Here is a 20251-nt window from a genome sequence, read left to right on the forward strand (position 1 = left end):
ATAAAAGACAAACTAAACCAAAAAGGAAAAAAAAAAAGTGCCAACTTTTATACATTTTTTACTTTTCCAACAAATATTGCTTATGTTGACAGTTAAGCATGGTTCACGTACTCTTCAGGGAAGTATGTGTTAATTAAAATCCCCCCCCCCACAATGGTTAAGGGGGGAGATAACACCTTTTTGTTTTATCCCTATAAGGACTTAAAAACAGTTACTTAACTGAAGGAAGAGCTGCAGTGGGTTCAGAGAGAGGTATTCCTGACTCTAATAGTTGTAAGTCTTATAAATATGCAGTGACAACTTCAACAACCTCATCTTTCAGAATGATGGGAGAAACATGTATTAGAGGAAATGTGAGAGGGCAGGAAAGAGAACAAAAAGGGGTAAGACCAAATGAGAAAGATTACAGAAATTAGACTTGATTAGGTGAAAATACACTAAAATGAACAGGATGACAAGATATAATGCTAGAATCAATGAATTAAAGACTCTTAAAAGATTCTACAAAGAATACTGAATGCACATAGAATGTATAAATTAATAGCCATAAATCAGTCAGTATGATATAGAGCCACATTTTTCTAAGAAGTAGCCTTAGGAAAATATTTATTAGTGAATACAGAATATCCTGACTACTCAGGAAATTCTGTGTGGATATTATTATGAAGCAGCGCCACTGTGCATTCTGCCATTTTACTGCATACAATTGAATTATCATGGATTGCAGTGCCCTGGAAATGGAGCAGTGTTGTCTTCTGAATCCAGTCAGGGGATCTGAACTGTATCCTACACTTCAGAAAATTGCTTTCTTAACATTCCAGAGAGAAAGGAAGAATAAAGAACAGAAAGGAAGAAGAGACTAAAAACAGGGAAGTATGTTATACATATTATACTGGCAAAGCAATAAAAAGAGGAGTTATGATGCTATGTATGTATTACATACATTTTTTAACGTATGTTACAAATTTATATAATTTAAATTTAATCACTGGTATATAATGGTAACTGGGAAACATATAATGGAGTACAGTAATTTTCTGGACTGGAAACATAACCCAAATTGGCATATCAATTGATTAGTGGCATCTAATTTTCTGGAATACGAGGAGAAAGATATATATGTGACATTTTAAGAAACCTGACCAAATAAGAATTTGAGAAGTAAATAAAACACTGTATTCTAGGCCTCAAGAGTCTTTCCCACAGCGTTTGGGGAAGTGGCTGATTCTCTTAGCCATAGTAAGATAAGAATGGTGCTATTGAGGGAGCCTAGAAGCCAGATGGTTATTTCTCTAAAGCCCTGTTTGTACAAGGCTGCTTTTCTATTCAGGATACCCCAGCCTCTGTGCCCTGGCATTTTTTGCCCTTGAGTGGCATGGATTTATCTCTTCCATTTTCACTATGAAGGGTCTGTAGAGGGTACAATCGTTAAGATTTCAACAGAGGAGGAGGTACGCTTCTATTAGGCTATATTGGGTTCTAACTACAACATTTACTTTTAATTGCAAGAAAAGGAAGAGTTATTAGCAGTCTTCCTTTTTCGATGAAGGAAGTATACAGAGCAGAAGAGCAAGTCTTTCTATAATCTGTTGGAGCATCTCAGTTATTAGATAATGCCTCCCTGTTAGCCATCACTCTCTGTATAAAGGAACACTACCTCCCAGCTAAATGCCTACTTATAGGGTGAGTTGACTATTTACATGTAGCTCATTTGCCTGGCAGACAAAAAAATAAGGCTTTCTGTTATTTTTGGTTGTTATTTGGAAGTTCCTAATCATAGGTAAAATTAACAAGTGTAAGTGTCCACATCTGATTTCACAGAAGACAGCATATTAATGATACCTATGATTTTGGAAATTAACAAATAATCCAGTAAAAGGTTTTAAACATTTTTATTTATCTATATGAAAACAAGAAAATACCAAAAAATCACAGCTATAAATTTAATAAAATTCTTTTACTGAAGAACCATATGGTTATACCAAATTAGGACCAACCTGGAATATCTCAAGCATATAACTACTATAAGAATATTGGATAGATAAAATCCATTTTTGCATCAATGCATAATTATATTCATAATAATAATAATATAATGTGCCTAGCATTCTATATACATTGCTTCCTATAATCTTTACAGCAAATCTATGAAATGTGTCCTTTTAAGTCCACTCTACAGATTAGAAAATAGAGACTCAAAGAGATAATTTATCCAAAGTAACATAACTTCTTAGACTAGATCCAGGTTTCAAATAGTTTTATCTCCAGTGAAAAAATCATTCCTCTGTGTTCTATATATTATACTGTGTGGTTTCTCCTCTAAGCCTAACTTTCTTTTTGCTAATGTGAGAACAGAAAATAGAGATGTGGAAATTCTTGTCAAAGTCCCCTGCCCCTGCCTCCTTTGCTTGTGGCCATTGCTTTGTTCTGGAGGAAAGAGGATAAACTTTGTTAGATGCCAGTAACACTGAATGGCAAGAAGAGAGATGAAATGGAGTGAAGCAAGAAAAATGACCTGACTTCAAAGAAGAAAGAGTTCTTAAGGGGAAAGGGGTAGATACTTGAAGTCGACTGTGAATTCACACTGCCCTGTGGCTCATGCTGCTGCTCTCATGAAAGCCTGTGGCAGGCACCTTTGCTTATTTGTGGACTCCATATCTGATGCAGGTCTTAGAATGCTAGGATTTGGCCAATGCTGCTGAATTCGAAGGCACTTGAACAGACAGTTGTGTTCTGCTTCAGATGATTATTGCTGGGATCGAACTCTCTGATAGAGGAGTCAAGAGACAGTTTTAGGCTTCCAGCTAAAATTGGCTAGAATCATGGAAAGGCTCTATGGATTCAAGAGACTTGACATGCTTTAGAAATGATGGCTGAATGAAACAAAAACTGTTATGTTGTAAAAACTGTATTTCTGGGTAGAGAGAATATTTAATTTAACAAGAACTCTGAAGACCCCTGACCCCCTTAGCTCCTGGAACCTCAAATATTAGAACTAAGGAGCAAAAGATGATTTGTGCTGTCTTCCTAAGAATTCAAGTAGTAGCTTTGAGCATCTAGACCATAGGCTAGAAACTTCTGGTCCTTAGGCCAAATCAGTCACAGATGTATTTGTTGTATGGTTCTTATAACTTTAGCCTACACAGTGACTGGGATTTCAAGCTCTGGACAGATCCTCAAATCAAGCAACAGTGGGCTTTCATTTCTTTGGGCAATGAATTTGAATAGAGGTTCCCTCTGCTAACACAGCATAGGCTTTCCAGTTTGCTCAGTGCCCAGCCCTCCCCTGAGATATTGAGGCTGCATTTATTTTTTATCCTTACACTTCTACTGAGAATTCCCTACCATAGAGTGAGAGCTGTGTGACTCCTTTACAAATCTGAGCAGGAGACGCGGGTCTCATTCAAAACACTGGCAATAGAAAGTGAACCCTCAAGTTGCTAGTTACTGTAACAAAGTTGACAGAAAAAAATAGTAGCTCAAAACTATTTTATTTTTGTAAAGAAAAGTTTAAAATTATAAGCTTTTTTAAAAAAAGGACTCATTACTTCTATATGGCAGTTTTTTCCCTTTTTGGTAAAAAATAAAACAAGTCTATTCAATGGACACAAGCACATCTGAATCCCAACCTATTAACATCTTGTGTATTTAAACTCTTCTGGACTTTGGGAATACTTTTAAATAGCTCAGTCCAAAACAAAACCAGTAAAAAGGAAGAAATAATTCCTTTATTTATATTCCTATTATTTATATAATTATATATATAATCATTCATATATATATGTGTGTATATATATATATGAATGATTGCAGAGAGACATTCATTAACTATGCATTTGACTCAATAAATTCTTAAATAAAATAAAACAGAACAACAGAAGCAAAACCTAATGTACTTTGTTAGTCTTATGAGTTGAGGAAGGCCATGTAGGCAGATCAGAGTTTTGTTTGGGTAATGGGTTGTGGCAAGTATATCTGGAAGATTGACAGAGTTTTTAGGCTTCTTTATTGGCTATCACATAATTCCTATGCAGGTTAGACTTTATAGTGACCAAATGAGTGATATCTCCATGAAGAAATCCAAGCACTCATCATTTATCACCCGTTCAGTGGGACAGTTTCAGGATATATAGATCCATGGCGTGTATGGGTTTCATGATATGAAATACAGTGACTCACCTACTGGATTGTATTTACAAACAAATATCGGACATGGTGACAGCTTTAAGGAGTTATCTGAATATGACTGAGTCAATAAAAAACATTTTACACAATAATAAAACACTAAATATTGGTAAATGTTGATATAAATATTGGTAAATATTAGTATAATGATATTGATAAACTTTATGTAGAAAAGTCCATTCATAAAAAAGGCATTAGCCTTTCTCAGTTAGATGCCAAGAGACAGGTAAACAGATGAAGAAATAAAGTGTTCAAGAGTTTGTGACTTAATGTCACATAACTAGTAAACAGGGAATCTAGGAATACAGCTCAGGAATTCTGACTGATCTTAGGGTCTTTCCATGATATCTTACAGCCTAAGTATTAGGGAACAGAAAGTCTTCTGGGGTTTTGGGAAGAAAAGAGATGTGTACTGCCCGAGGTATGACTTTAGTTGTTGTTTTTTGTGCTTGTCTTAAGATATGGAATATAAAGGAATACAAAGTGCCATTATTGTTGTTTTTACTTCTTCAGTATTGGGATATCTGCAAATTGGGTTGGAGAGAACACTTCAGTTTAACGAAGACTTTGTTTTTATTAGGAGTGAGTCTGAGAGTTTCTCTCATAAAAGAGAGAATAGCAGCTTGCTTCTGGGAAATAATCACAGCCCACCACTGATAAGAAATCTGAAAAGGAGTAACTCATTTTGAGCAAACGTGTCATAAGCTCATAAGGTAGAGATGAGGCTGCAGGCAGAAAGAGGGCAAGATGCATGTGTTTGAAGCAAATGAACTTCAGCTTTAAAATCCAAGACAGGTATAGTCAACATCAGTAGATGGAGAGAAAGCTGAACACCCTGAGCATATAACCAAGCAAATGAGTTATGAAGTTAAACAGATTCGTAAGGCAAGTAGAGGAAATGATCAAAGTAACACCAAAGAACAGGAAAGTTTAAATCTAGCTTTTTTTTTTTTTTTTTCCTTCCGGAGCTATGTTGACATTGAAACCTCACATCAGTGTTTCCTAAAACTGCACATCTCTTGGGTGGGACAGTAAAGAATTATGGCAGCGGGTCTTCCAAAGGTAGGTGCCATTTGTGCAGGAGAGGAATTCAGTACAGCAAGAAAAGAAATGGAACTAATGGGGAAAGATGTAAACAAAGCACCAGTGTTCCACTAATGTAAATGTGAGCACTTAATATTCCTAAGCCTCTAGTTTTCAATATGTAAAACTGAAATAGTAAGTCCAAGTTCTGTTTTGAGAAATAAAAAGATAATTAGCAAAATGCCTCAAAAAACAGGGAGGGCTAAATTGTAGCTATTACTTTTTCCACACATGATTTCCTAAGCTCTCCTGTATTGATAGAGGCATTTAAAGAGAGGTGGTTTAAGTAAGGAAAAATCGTGACAAAATACCATCCACGAACAAAAGGATCTCAAAGTCTGGCAGGAAGAATTAAGGAGGTAAATATTTTGCCCAGCATTGCCGAGCTAGTCGAATTGGGTGAAAACCAGGCCTGTTTGGTTCCAAATCTCTATCCCATTCTGCTTCTATAAATGAGATGATCTGTAAGCCCCTGGAAGATGCTAATTACATTTATAATTTCCTCTGCTTTCAAGTTTTGGATTTAAGCCATAGTACCTGTGTCCCAGTGGATGAAGGTCCTGTAAATTGCCGCGGTGACACAACATAGCTTAAATGCACCCATCCTCCTGTCCCTTCCTGTACCGGTCAGCACCTGTCAGAAGTGTGGGGTAAGGATGGTATAGAGCCCAGCACACTGTCATCATAGATCTAGAACCCAGTTTCCCCCAGCTCGCCTTGGGCCTTCAGCTGAGCGTAACTTGAACCCCTTCTGGAGAGGAGCCTTTGCATCATATTTAGCCACCCAAAGGCAGGTAGTAAAACTATTTCAGAGCCAGGGGAGAAAGCACTGCGACAGATGTTGGACCTGCTGAAAAGGAATGTAGTTTTGATTTTCCCTCAGTATTGTGGGAATGATATGTGGGAGGAGAAGATTCAGGTAAATATGGTATGGTGATGAGACTCTGTAATATGAGCCTGGTGTCTCAAAGGAAAGTTATTAGTTTGCGGCCCCTGGGCAAAAATTAACCCATCCTTATTCCACATTTCTGCCTCCCAGACTTGGCTGGTATCCCAGACAGAGGGCAGTTTTAACCCCTCCTCTGCCTCTGGCTTGTGGCTTGCGTGCTGCTTTGGTAGTGTAGCCTCTCTTCCCAGTTTCTGTCACTGTGTATGATTGTAGGAGGCCAGCTCTAGCCAATAGACAGGTAAGGACCAAGGGTGCATTGGTACATTTGAACCAATCCAGCCAATGTCAATAAGGAACAGCGTAAAGTTTCCCGGATATAGCCCAACTCAGCTTACTTTGTCTGGGAGTGTGACTTAAAGCCCAGGGTTTAATGACTAATTAAAGTCCCTCAAGTCCCTGAGCTGTGTGTGCACAGTCACACATTAGAGCCGGGATCCCCGGGGCAGTCAAGACTAGCAGGAGCGGCAAATGTTGTCAGTGGAAATGAACTCTCAATTCAGCTCTGCAACACGTGACTTCCTATTTCTGTAAGGTACTTCCAAGGGACTTCCTCTGTAAAAAAAAAAAAAAAAAAAAAAAAAAAAAAAAAAAAAATCAGCCTGAATCCCAGGAGATTTCATTCAGCGCCGTCGCTAAGTTTACTTCCAACTCAGACAGAAGTTTTCCCTGAGACATGGTGTTAGTTTCTTTTCTTTCTCTTTCCTCCGTCATTGTCAGCATGCAAGGATCTTGTGGCTCCTGTCCGTGATCGGAAGCTGAATACACTGGTGCAGATCTCAGTAATCCACCCGGCGGAGCAGGGTCTGACAAGATACTCAAGCACGGAAATCGTGGAGGTGAGTGAGCGAGCTGTGTGCCTGCATTTCTCTGCTCTGCTCTCACTCTCTCAGCCTCTTTCTGGATTTAAGCAAGCAGCTGAAATAAGTTAGCCCATGGCCTGTAGCTACGCTATGTTACTGTCCTCTGTCATTTGAGAAAGCATACCTGAGGTTATTAAGCATGCATTGGTAACTTACCAGAATAAACAGATGAGAGAAGAACTTGCCTTTTTCATAAAAGACCTTATGTTTCTTTAGTAAATAGAAAGAAAAAAAAATCCCACATTGAATCCTTAAATATAGCAGCAAGTAGGGAAAAAATATATAGAGATTTTTAAATTAAATGGAATGAATATTTGCTTTTGGGGGAAAAAAGAGAACCATAAAGTACCTAGAGAAGTTAAGTGTTTTTGCCCTTTTCGTTTTTTCCTATGTTCTTCAGTCTGCCCATGGAAACTTTATATTCTCTGCTATTTGTGTGTGTCTTTTTAAAGTAAGATGTTTTTCAAAGAAAGGTAGATGATTAATTTCAGAAACTGTAATGTTTCTAGCTAAAGGGTGTAAATATTACTCATCAGATGAGAGATTTCCTATTTACATTTATTGTTACTAATATACATTCAAAATGTGTTGGGAGGAAATTTGTTATTTTATTGGATCAGATTCAAAAGAGGAAGTGTTTCCCTTTTGATTATTTTGTTCTCATCATGCATATTTCATGAACTTAGTGAATAAGAGATACCTGAATATCTGGGACTAAAGAAAGTATACTTTAAACTCCTTAGCTCTGCGTGATTTTTTTAGACTTGTAAACCCTGTCTGTTTTGCATGAGGAATTTCTCTGCAAGGAACTAAGTAGCCTACCCCAGACCGGGTTTGCTCAATGCTGACCTGTGCCTGGCTGGCGGAATAAATGATTCAGACTGAACTCTACTCATTTCTCTAATGAGAATGACCCAGATCCTGTATGGAATCTTGAATCTGCCCTTTGGAAACTTTAGGTTCCAATGCTGGTATAATTTGTAGTTAATGCTGTGGTTGAATTAACAAAAATAGCCTCATTCATATAGCAAAAACTTGAATAAATTATAAAATTGTTTATGCTATGAAAAAAATTTAAGTATTGTTCCAATATAATTATTTTTAAAACATTGCCAAAACTTAAAAGAAATTATTTTGACACACTTCAGATGTTTATGTTTGAACATACATAGCTATTTGGGGCTGTTTTTTTCCAACGTGTCTAACACAGAGCTGAACAAAAAGTAGTATTTGTTGAATACAAAGAGAAAGAATGAATGGATAAATGAATAACTTGAGCTTTCAGAAACTCATAGATTCCTGGTTTACAGAATTGTAGCAAACATCTCCATGATATTTGGTAATATGCATATTTAAATATCGATGTCAAATTTAATGTTGGATGTCAGCTCTCTAAAAATGAATTATGAGACATTGAACTATCCTGTGGGGCACATCCTAAACTAGTAATTTTATAGCCCCAAATCCATCATATGAAGTTTCTTTCATTAGTTTTCAAATTGGTTGGAGAAAAAAAAAAAAACCCAGCTGAACATCTCAAAACAAATGGACATTATCAGAGCATGGCTTTCAGCTGAATCATTACAGAAAGGAAGTAAATGGTACTTTATAAGAAAATAGCTTCATTTTACTTTGATCAGTCAATATCTTAGATTTTTGTATACATTTCATGTGAAATCCATTAAATGTATTCTAGGTGGACTGACAACTGACCCTAAAGGAGAGTTCTGCATATAATGAAAATAAGCTGTTTTTCCAGACTATTAGCAGCTGTGACACTGATGTAGTAGCATTTACTATCAACAGCTATATCAGTATTTGGGGCCCTGGGCCTTCTGTCGCCCATGAGCATCATTTGGCAATTCAGGTCTCTCTTCCAACAGAACTATTTCCTAGAAAAACAAACAGACTCAGACACATTTTCTGCGCTCTCGTGTGTCCCTGCATGCTGCCGGCTGCAGTTGCTGCTTTATTGAATCAAAGTTGTCTGCTGCTGTTGCAGGGAACAAGAGACCCACTGTTTTTGACTGGTGTCACATTCCCATCTGAGTATCCCATCTATGAGGAGACCAAAATAAAGCTAACAGTCTATGATGTCAAGGATAAGTCTCATGACACTGTAAGTACTTACACTTCTTTCTTTCTTTGGGAAAAGAAGTTATGCTCTTCCAAACTATTGGGTTTGGGATATAACTGGGCATTTTTCAAAGAGGGTATTTATACTGTGTTTATGCTTGCCTTATGTTTATAGTTTCCTGACGTCTCCCCCCACCCCCTTCCAATTCACTTGGCTTAGTGCCAAACTGGCAATTGGTTAGAAGCAAAAGCTTTCAGAACATATTTTTCTCTTTTTCAGGAAGGCTGGCTTGATCTCTTGGTTTACATTTCTGTTGTTGTTGTAAGGAGTTGCTGAAGGAGTCATATTGTGGGCATAAAGCAAGTAGAAAGGATTAACTTTACATGTTTGAAAACTTTCTAGAGATTGTAATTATTCTAAAACAGGAGATTGATAAAGGGCTCTATTTTCACAATTTCTTCCTGTACATATGAGAGAGAAACTCCCTCTATTTTCCCGAAGTTGTTCCTGGCACTAAAACAAACAAGAAGTACTAGGCAGATGTTTTAAGAGGCCTATTTACGTGAAGGTCATGTAAAGTCCCAATGGTCTTTTGTCCTAAATTCTTCAGTCTTCCCACGGTGTCTGACTTCTCTTCCATGACTGCCAGGTTAGATAAGTGAAGTACCAGGCATTACCTCTAGAGGCCACTCTGAAAATTCCTGGACAGAGGAGAATCCTGTTGGGTAGGTGCTGAGGAAGGGATGACTTCAAAGGAGCCCTCTTCTTTAAATCCCTCAGGTCAGCATGAATTTTTGTCTGTTTTCAAGACAGGGGAGCTACGGCAGTGTTGATGATCAATAGTGAAGCACATGCCAGGAAACACTGAAGGCAGGGAGGCCGTTAGGTACCAGAAGAGTTCCTGTTGAAGCTAAGGGGCACTGCTGGACCTTGGGAATCACACATACCTAGTCTGAGGAAAGCGTCACTTGAAACTTAACCCTCACCTAGGTTATGGTTCAAGTAGATAGTGGGAGGAGGTGATACAACTGTGCAGGGGAGTAGTAAGCAGGGAAACGATTAGGATGATGGGACGGTAAGCAGCAACTATGGGATTTTATGTTCCTCCAAGCACATGATCAAATTCAGTCCTCCCGGCAGTCCCAAGGCACAGACAGGACAGAATATGGAAAGGACAGAGGTATAGCAACACTATGTTACAGAAATGAATGTTTTCCCTAAACTCTCAATTTTGTGAAGTCCTTAGAAATATCAGAGTTAGAAATATTAAATACCTAAGGTGCTTCTAGTCCCTTCACTCTCTCTCATTTAGAATGTGCATGGATGTTAATGCTTTAGGGATAATCAGCTTACTCATTAATTATACTTTTTGTTGGCTTCTGTTCTGAAAGCTAATTATTTAAGGTCTTTTAAAGACTTCCTTCCTTGATCAGAGGTGTCATCACATAAAAGTATTGGATGAACTGGGATCCCTGCTGTAAAATACGACTTGTGAAATTTGAACACACTTAAGAAACGCAGGCGGCTTTCATTTACAAAGAGCTGTTAATTAAGGCATAACCTCTTCCTTAAAATAACTAACAATTGGTTCTGGAAATGGAAGTGTAAATAGAAACAGAGTCTATTAATATGCTAATAATCCCCACAGACATATAGTCTTTATCCTGGAAGTTTTTCTCTTGTTTCTTAAGATTTTCTTTGGGTTGGGGGTGGGAGAGGGTAAGAAGAGGAAGCAGGAAGTGGTTTTAAAGTACAATTTGTAATGATGAGCACGTAACAACCTAAAACAATTTAAGATCATAATACTTTTAAGACCTACGAAATGAAAATATGTGTTTGTGTTTTAGAAAATTAATGAATTATGTGCTTGTATTTAAAAGTAGTTTAAATATTTGATCCTAGTAAATCATTGATCATGTTAGGCTGGCCCAAAACAATGAGATCTTCTACCAACTGAATACTAACTAGTTGAGTCAGATGACTAAGTTGCTTGCTCTTTCCTATTGAGTTTATCATTACTTGGAGTTCATCAGTCAAATAAATTTGTTACTTTGCCATTTCATATTCATTGACATACCTGTTTATATTAGATATTTTTAAAGAGAAATGATAACATTTCATCTGTGCCCTTGATATGGCTATTATCTAATTAGTCATTGTTCTTGTATTCCTCCAAACATTGGACCTAAGATTGATTACCTTAACTTAGTAACTTCAGCAGAAATGCAATTAATCATTATAATGAATGAGAAGAGTCTGTTGATTCAGAATGACTATTGTTTCCTCCTACTACATTCTTCATCCTCCTCATTCACTTCAGCAAATCTCTCACTGTGACAGATGGATGGATAATGCTTAGCAGGTGGGAAGGTAGGTTATGGTTGGGTGATAGGGTCATTATTAAAATTAGAGTGACTGGGGCGCCTGGGTGGCTCAGTCACATCCAACTCTTGATTTCCTCTCAGGTCATGATCTCAAGGTTGTGAGATCAAGCCCTGTGTTGGGCCCTGTGCTGAACATGGAGCCTGTTTAGGATTCTCTCTCTTTCTCTCTCTCTGCCCCTTCTTTGCTCACATGCATGCTCTCTCTCTTTCTCTCTGTCTCTCTCAAAATAAATAAATAAACTTAAAAATAAAATAAGAATGAACTTTTTATTAATTTCCTCACCATCAAACTTTGTCTTTTTCCACTTCTTCCCATACAACTGATGTTTTGGAAGATACTGAACAAGGCCCTTTCAACACTCAGATAAGGACAGCCATCAATCTGCAAACACATGATTAGGTCACAGAATTGGTTTACTCATGGTAGAAATGTGAATTTCTATGTATTTTGCAAGAGCACAAATTGCTTTATTCCTTTTGTTCTTAGAGTAAATGTTTGCTGTATCCCTCAACTTGTTAGATGTTCAGTTTATAGGACAGAGTCCTGTGTCCATTAGATACTGAACATTTCTCAGGTGAGAATATATGTCCTAAGACATTTTTTACTGCCAGTTACTAGCAATCCTCCATTTGTACCTTTCAGAAAAAGTTACCTTATCAAGATTAGATGTAAGTGTATTGAACTGTATGAGTTAATGTTCAAGGCAGTTCACTTCTAGTGCAGTTGCCTATACGGAAGTGTCTAAGTTTTTTGTGTGTGTTTTTCTATGGAAAAGAAAATCATTTACATTTTGTATACTTTGACTTGGCTTGATTTTCTACACTGACTTTTGAGAAGGTTAGGTATAATTATACTTGTTGAGATTCAAATTCTATAAGCTGGCCTTCTTCTCTATCTTCTATAGAAGTACAGCTTTTTCCTTAAAAAGAAATCGATATTATTGATCACTAAGCATATACCAAACACTATGGTTAATATGTATGGTTTGTCCTTTAGTCTCCAAAAAATTCTTTGAGGGAAGTATTACTGCGTCCATTTCAAAGATGAAAAAATTGAGATTCTAAAGCCTTAAGTAGGCCAATTCAAAGATCCTGTCTTTTCTCAAGTGTACATATGTTGTTAGGATTGCCCTCATTTTCACTCCCACACGATGGTATTTTTATTTCAGCTGGTATTTTAAAAGCATTCTTTATTTAGGTCTTCAAAACTGATTGAGAAAAAAAATGTTAATATGTCAATATAGGGGAAAAACATATCCAAATTTTTTAAGCACTTAGATTAAGTATGTATAACTAATTGCAGATGTCTGAATACATTTTATAATGAAGTGGCCAACTAATCATGAAACAACAGCTATTGTTACCTGTTGTGAAGTGACTAAGTTTATGTCTTAAACTTTTGCTTTTGTCCACCTGGCCTTGTTTTCTCTTTTCTTTTGTGTGTGCCACAAGGTCTTCTCAACTTGCTGGTTCACTCAGACTTTGTCTTTTGTAACGCTCTGTCTCCATCATAACATAATTTGCAAGGGGAGTTACTGATCCTGAATCCATAGTATAGAGGTAGTTCAAGGTTCTAAAATATTGCTGCCCTTCAAATAAAACTTCACTTTCTTTCTATGTGTTGATAAATGGTATATATTTACAAAGAGCATATTTATATTTTATTGAAACATAATTTATATATGATAAAAAGGACAGATATAAAGTTTCAGTTTGATGACTTTGACAGTCGCATATGACCGTATAACCTATGCATATTCAAGATATAGAACATTTCCATCATTCCAAAAAGTTCCTTTGTGCCTCATTCTTGTCAATCGCCACCCCACATACTCTGAGGCAACAACTTCCCCATATATATATCACCATAAGTTTGTTTTGCTTGTTGAAATTTATGTGAATAAAATCATATAATATGTGTTCTCTTGTGCCTGGTATCTTCTGTTCAAACACGTTTTTGAGATTCATTTATGTTGCTGAGTGGTATTATTACTGAATGGCATTACGCTATAGTGACACCACAATTTGTTTATTCATTCTCTTATGGATGGGCATTTAATTACTTGCAGCTTTTGACAACAATGAATAAAGTGTGTATGAACATTTGAGTACATGTATTTGTGTGGATATTTGTTTTTATTTTGGGAGGTAAATACTGAGGAGTTAAAATTGTTAAATCATAGGGCAGATGTCTGTTTAACTTTTCTAGGAACTGCCAAACTGTTCTTCAAAGTTATTGTATGGGTTTATTCTCCTACTCTTAATTCTGTATGAGAGTTCCAGTTAACTCCACTAATAATGATATTGTCGATCATTTTCATTTAGCATTCTAGTGGGTATGAAGCGGTATCTTAATGGGTATTAATTTGCGTTTTCCTGATGACTGATTCTTTAAGTACCTTTTCCTATGCTTAGTGGCCATTCATCTTTTCTGTTTGCAAGTTTCTGTTCACGTTTTTTCCCTTTTTTAAAAAAAAATGGGTTTTCTTTTTATTGTTGATTTATAAGAACTTTTCATATATGTGGATGTAAGTGGTTTTATGAATATAGGTGTTACAAGGGCCTCTCCTCCCTTTGGCTTACCTTATAATTTTCCTAATGATGTATTTTGTTATTCAGGGATTTTAAATTTTGAGTGAGTTCAGTTCATCAATCTTTTCACCCATAGTGTTTTTTGTGTCCGCAAAGATTATTATGCCTCAGGTCATGAGAGTATTCTCCAGTGTCTTCCTTCAGAATGTTCTATCATTCTAGCCGTTACATTGAGGAATGAGATAGGGATCAAAGTTATTTTTCCCATGAGGATATCCAGTTATTGCAGCAATTTGTCAAAAATACTTTTTTCTTCATTAAATTTAGTTGGTGTCTTGAATAGAAATTCAGTTGTCTACTGATAGATGCAGGTCTATTTCTCAATGATCTCTTTTCTTCCATTGATCTCTTTATCTAGCATCATGACAATAACACAAAGATTGTAGCTTTATTGTAAGTCCTGCCACCTTTGTGCTTTTTATCAAGATTTTTGTTTTGTTTTGCCGATTCTAGAGCCTTAGTTTTTCCACATAAATTTGAAAACAGCTTGTCAATTTCTTCAATTGGGATTGTTGGGATTTTCAACAATCTGTTGAATTTTCAATGGGATTTTCATTGGAATTTTGTTGAATATATATATTATTTTGGAGGGAATGGACATCTTAACAATACTGAGTCTATTAATCTTTAAATATGCTAGACATATCTATTTATTTACATATTTAAATTTTATCAGGAATACATTTGTGTTCACATCATTTGTGTGTGATCATAATATATTTTAAGACTTATTTCTAGGTATATTTGATAGTTTTTCATGATAACATATAAGGTATTTTTTAAAATATAGCTTTAGGGGTGCCTGGGTGGCTCAGTCGATTAAGCGTCTGACTCTTGATTTCAGCTCAGGTCATGATCTCCCAGTTTGTGGGATTGAGCCCACATCAGGTTTTGTGTTGAGAGTCTGGAACCTGCTTGGGATTCTCTCTGTCTCTGCCCCTCCCTCTCATTCTCTCCTAAAATAAATAAGTAAACATAAAATATATGTGTGTATATATATATATGTGTGTGTGTGTGTGTGTGTGTGTATATAGTTTTAAACTCTTGTTTGTTAGTATGTAGAAATACAATTACTTTCTGCATATTGGCCTTGTAACCTACAGTCTTGTTAAATTCACATATTAGTTCTAAAGCATTTTTTAAAACTCCGTAGGGTTTTATAAATATGTAATCATGTTACCTGCGAATAATGCAAAATTTATGTTTTCTTTTCCAGTCAAAGTGCATCTTATCTTTCCTTATTGCACTAGCTAGGTGCAATAGGACTTTCAGTATAATATCAATAGAAGTGGTAACAGTGGAAATCCTGGTTTTGTTTCCAGACATAAGGAAGAAGTGTTCAGTAATTCAACATTAAATATGATCTTAACTGTAGGCTCTTCATCGATGTCTTTTGTCAGATTGAGGAATTTCTCCCTATCCCTAATTTTCTGTGAGTTTTTATCACGAGTAGTATTGAATTTGGTCCAATGGCTTTTTTTTGGTATATATTGAGAGGCTTAAATGTTTGTCTTACTTATTCTGTTAATGTAGTGAATACATTAATTCATTTCTGTAAATTAAGCCAACCTTAGATTACTGGAGGCAATTTTTTTTCACTTGGCAGCAATCTTGCCTCTCTCTCAAGCTTCAGCCTAGCACATGGGAAAATCGACCTCTGCTCCTCTGCTTCACATTGGAAAAAGCCCTGTGCAGCTCAGTGGTGAAATCTCTCAGCTCTCCTGTACATTGAAATCTCCTCCTTCAGTATGTGATGTCCCATGGGAAGGAGTAGGTGGATGGGCAAAATTCATTCATGCAATGGCTAAGGCTCCTCATGGCTCAAATCTCTCATGCCAGGCAACATGTGCTCATTAAAAGTTTATTACGAGTCCGTCTGGTTTCTATGGAAGATCCTCCGCTTCCTGCTGCTCAGCCAGGAATAATACCAGCCATGGGTATGTCTTCCTCCAGGAACAGTCTGTCTTTCCCTGGATTTCATTTCATTTGGTTTATTTACATCCTCAGGTTTCTGATGGGTATAACAAAAACTGATTTGGTAGTGTATTTGATGTTACTATAGGAGTGGCAGTCTCTTGCAAATTTTTGCATCTTTACCAGAAGTGGAAGTACTATATATTTAAGTTCTTTCCTTTAGCATTTATGCTACTCTCTCTATATTTGCATTTCCATCTCCTTTTCCCCTCCTCTGTAGTTGACATATTCAGTGTATTACAATCTATGCTGCTCTTTACATTGTTTTTCCTTTCTTCTTTTATTCCTGTTTTCTGTGTTACTATCTTCATTCACACAGTACTTGCTCTATATCATCTGTTCAGGGCTTTTATTTGTTTATTGTTTTTGTTTGGACTCCCAAAATAGAGGAAAGAATATTCAATACTTCCTTACTTTCCCTAAGAAAATAATGTTTGCATGGAGACAGGCCAGCTATTGGACAGTCTTATTTGAAATAAGAAAATGAATTTACTCATGAAGTAAAGGAAGTTTCTTACAAAACCTTTTGGCCTTAGCAGAGTGGCCGCTTGACTCTGTGAAGTCGCCACATCCTTATTTCATGGAGATTAGCAGAACTGTATTTTGAATATTTTCAAACTTAGCTGTCTACAAATGTGTGTTAGAAACATTGTTTAACCTAGCTTAAAACACACACGCACGCACGCGCACACACACACACACACACACACTAATACCTAGAATTAATTTGCCTTTTTTCCAATTAAAATAGAAATGATGATGGGTCGTCTGGGTGGCTCAATTGGTTAAACTTATGACTTCAGCTCAGGTCATGATCTCGTAGTCCATGGGTTCAAGCCCCAAGTTGGGTTCTGTGCTGACAGCTCAGAGTCTGGAGCCTGCCTCAGATTCTGTGTCTCCCCCTTTTTCTCTGCCCCTCCCCGACTTGTGCCCTCTCTCAAAAATAAATAAATAAATAAATAAACATTAAAAAATAGAAATGATGACATAAGGTCACTTCCCATTCTCTTTTCAAAGCTGGGAAAGTTAATTAATGTTAATCACAAACATAGAGGACCATAATTTACCCTGTGTTTCCCAATTAACTCTTATTCTGAGTCTGACTTCCATTGAACATTCAAGAATGACTTTGAATTTTTTACTCTCATAAGTTTTGATCAGTGAGCACTTTTCATTTTAGGCATCATGAAATATCACTGGGAAGAGTGGTTGGGGGAGTTGCAGGGTAATTCTATTTTGAGCCTGTTGAGTCTACAAACTGGAGTTTAGTCATGTCAGTATAAATCTAATTTGATGGGTGCTGCCCAGAAGTTTTAGGAAGTTCTCTGATCCCTTATCATAAGGGAACAGAAATGTAGGCAGTGAGGTTTGAGCCAGGAATACAGCCTGTGTACATATGGAGCACCTTAACACCAAAACCTGATAAATGTTAAAAAAATAAAAGCTATACCCAAATTTCAATTAGAAACATAGCTACATAAGTTGTAAGTGAAATAGCATTCAGTAGAATTCATCTTTGTGGAAAAAGAAAAATACATTCTGGAAAGCAAAAATGGCTCAATATCAGAACATCTATCAACATAATCTATTTTATTAAGTAAAGGAGAAAACTCATTTGATTCTGTCAATGGATGGTAAAGATGCATTTAATAAATCTAGTGGTCATGTCTAATAAAAAATAAATAGATTATATTACAGAAATATAATAAAAAACTATCTGAATAAGATAATATAAATGTTGAAACAATGAAGTGCTAAAATCATTTCGACGAGACACCTAATTAACCACTATCATCATTATTATTCAACATCTTCTTGGAGACTATAGAAAATACAATGAGAAAATTATATTACTTATGTAAAATTTGGAAGACAAGAAGCAAAACTATTTATCTATTGATGTGATTAAAATATCCAGAAATCCCAAGAGACTTTAGAAATAAAAACCAAATATGATTTGGTAAGTTGGTTGGTTATAAGATCAATATATTTAAAAATCAATAGCACCCTTCTTTTATAGCTTACGTTACATAGAAAAGTATAAAATCTTATTAAAGACTGTAAAATAAGGTCTTTACCAATAGGAAAACTTACTTGTGTTAGAAAATAATATAATTACCATCAATCCAAATCAATTTATAAATTTAATGTAATTGCAAATAAAACATTATTTTTATGGAGAGGGATTTGGGGGATTGGATAAAGTGATCTTAAAATTTACTTAACTAAATCAATATCCAAGAATAGCCAAAGACATTTTTAAAAATAGTAAGATTTGCCTGATCAGGCATTAAAACAAAACATAAAGCTACTGCAGTCAAATCTATGTGGTTTGGTCATAGGAATAGACAAATAGAGAAGTGAGACAGAATATCAAATCTAAGAGCAGATTCCAGGAAAGCTGATAATTGACTCTATGAGGTAGATGGTTTAAGTCAGCAGGTAAAGAGTAGATTATTTAATACAAATGGTATTGGTTAAATGACTGTCCATCTGGATGAAAATGATAGTACAGTCATATTATATGTATAAAAATACATTTTACATAGATTAATTAAATGTAGAAACTAAATTGCATTAAAGCTCTTGCAAGATAGTTTAAAAGATATATAATCTAGAGGCAGGAGGTAGGGAAAGTTTTCTTAATAATGGGAGTCCAAAAGTTGACATTTAGTCAACAAAAGTTGACATTTGACTATATGGAAATCTACACATTTTACATGAGGATCTATGGCATAGACAAGACAGAAAAAGTAGATATGGAAAACTATATGCAAGTCAAAGATTGGTGGATTAATCCCTATAATATTTAAAAAGTTCTTTCAAGTTTAGAAAAGGATATTTAAAGAGGTTGTCCTCAGAAGAATAATTCTAAATGACCAAGAAACATTTAAAAATGTTCTAACTGTATATTCTTGAAAACACAAAATTAAAATAGCAATGTGATCATCAATTTTTACTAATAAATTGGCAAAAATTTTAAAGACCATTGCTGGCAGGGTTGTGGGAAAAAGTGTACTCTCATGCACTGTTGATTTAATGTGAAATTTTACAACTTAAAAAAAAAACAATATGCCAGCATTTATTAAAATGGAAAATAAGTATACATTTTGATTTGGCAACGTTACTCCTGGTTATTAACCTCTTCCAAGTAAAACACTTGTACTTGAGGATATATGGAAAAGGATGTTTGAGCATTGCTCAAATAGTGAAAAATTAGAAACAGGGTGAATGCTTATCAGTAGTGAAGTGTGTGAAAAAATTCTGGTGTGTCCAAACTAGGGATATTATGAAGCCTTAGAAAAAGAAGGTGTAATTCATGGGAGTTCTAAAAGCAGACCTGGAAGATTCAGGAGGGACTGCATAATTGAGAAAAGCAAATGCCAAAAATAACATATAATCTAATTTCATGAAAACAAAACTACTAATGAAAAATGCCTTTATATATGTATGTGTGTTGTTTCTGTATTTGAGATAGTATATACTTGTAGATGACTGTTATGAGTATGTAGAAAATATAGGAGGGTAAAGGCAATGGGTTGAGTGGGGGAGGAGGGGTGTGGATGATGAGGCAGAGTAAAAGAAGAGATAAAGGAGAGCATGAAATAAAATAAGTGTGATAAAACAGTCATGTTAACGGATTTGCTGACAGAATTCCTTATTTTTAATAAATTAAAATAAATGTAACTTTTGAAAATGACTGCCATTCCCATTACTTTTATACAAAATATGTCATCCTAAGAGGAGTGTTCCTTTTGCATCTTGAAGATTCAATATGGGAAGTCTGTCAGTGGTCCTGGATGAAAGGGAACTGCAGTGAACAAGTGGCAGCCTGAAGGAGTACTGGTGGGCACAGGGCAGGGGCTTCAGCATCTGGGGAGATGTGAGGGACCCACTGTCGGGGATCATCTGCATGGAATGGAGGCAGCAGCCGAAAACATCACCGAGCTCGTTCAGAGCAGAAGAGGAAGAAAATGGCAATCATCTGCAATACTTGATGAAGTCCGTGGGAACTCCCCAAAATAACTAGGGGGGTACTCGTCGGGGTCTCTTGGATCTGCAGTCTCAGGGGGAAGCACCATCTTCCCATGCTACATTATAGTCAGTATGCTGTGCAATGCATTTGTGCTTCAAAGTAGATCTAGGA

The 20251-nt window shown here is 36.1% G+C and overlaps 1 protein-coding gene across 1 annotated transcript in view; it reads left to right on the plus strand.

Moving 5' to 3' along the window:
* INPP4B (inositol polyphosphate-4-phosphatase type II B) overlaps positions 1–20251 on the plus strand; it is a 758464-nt gene that overhangs the window by 412678 nt on the left and 325535 nt on the right. The window contains 2 exon segments of the mRNA XM_019420351.2: positions 6935–7053; positions 9080–9196. Of these exon segments, the coding sequence (XP_019275896.2) occupies positions 6935–7053; positions 9080–9196 (236 nt within the window).

The sequence above is a fragment of the Panthera pardus genome, unplaced genomic scaffold, assembly GCF_024362965.1.
Source record: "Panthera pardus isolate Hobbes unplaced genomic scaffold, ASM2436296v1 HiC_scaffold_13, whole genome shotgun sequence".
Taxonomy (NCBI): domain Eukaryota; kingdom Metazoa; phylum Chordata; class Mammalia; order Carnivora; family Felidae; genus Panthera; species Panthera pardus.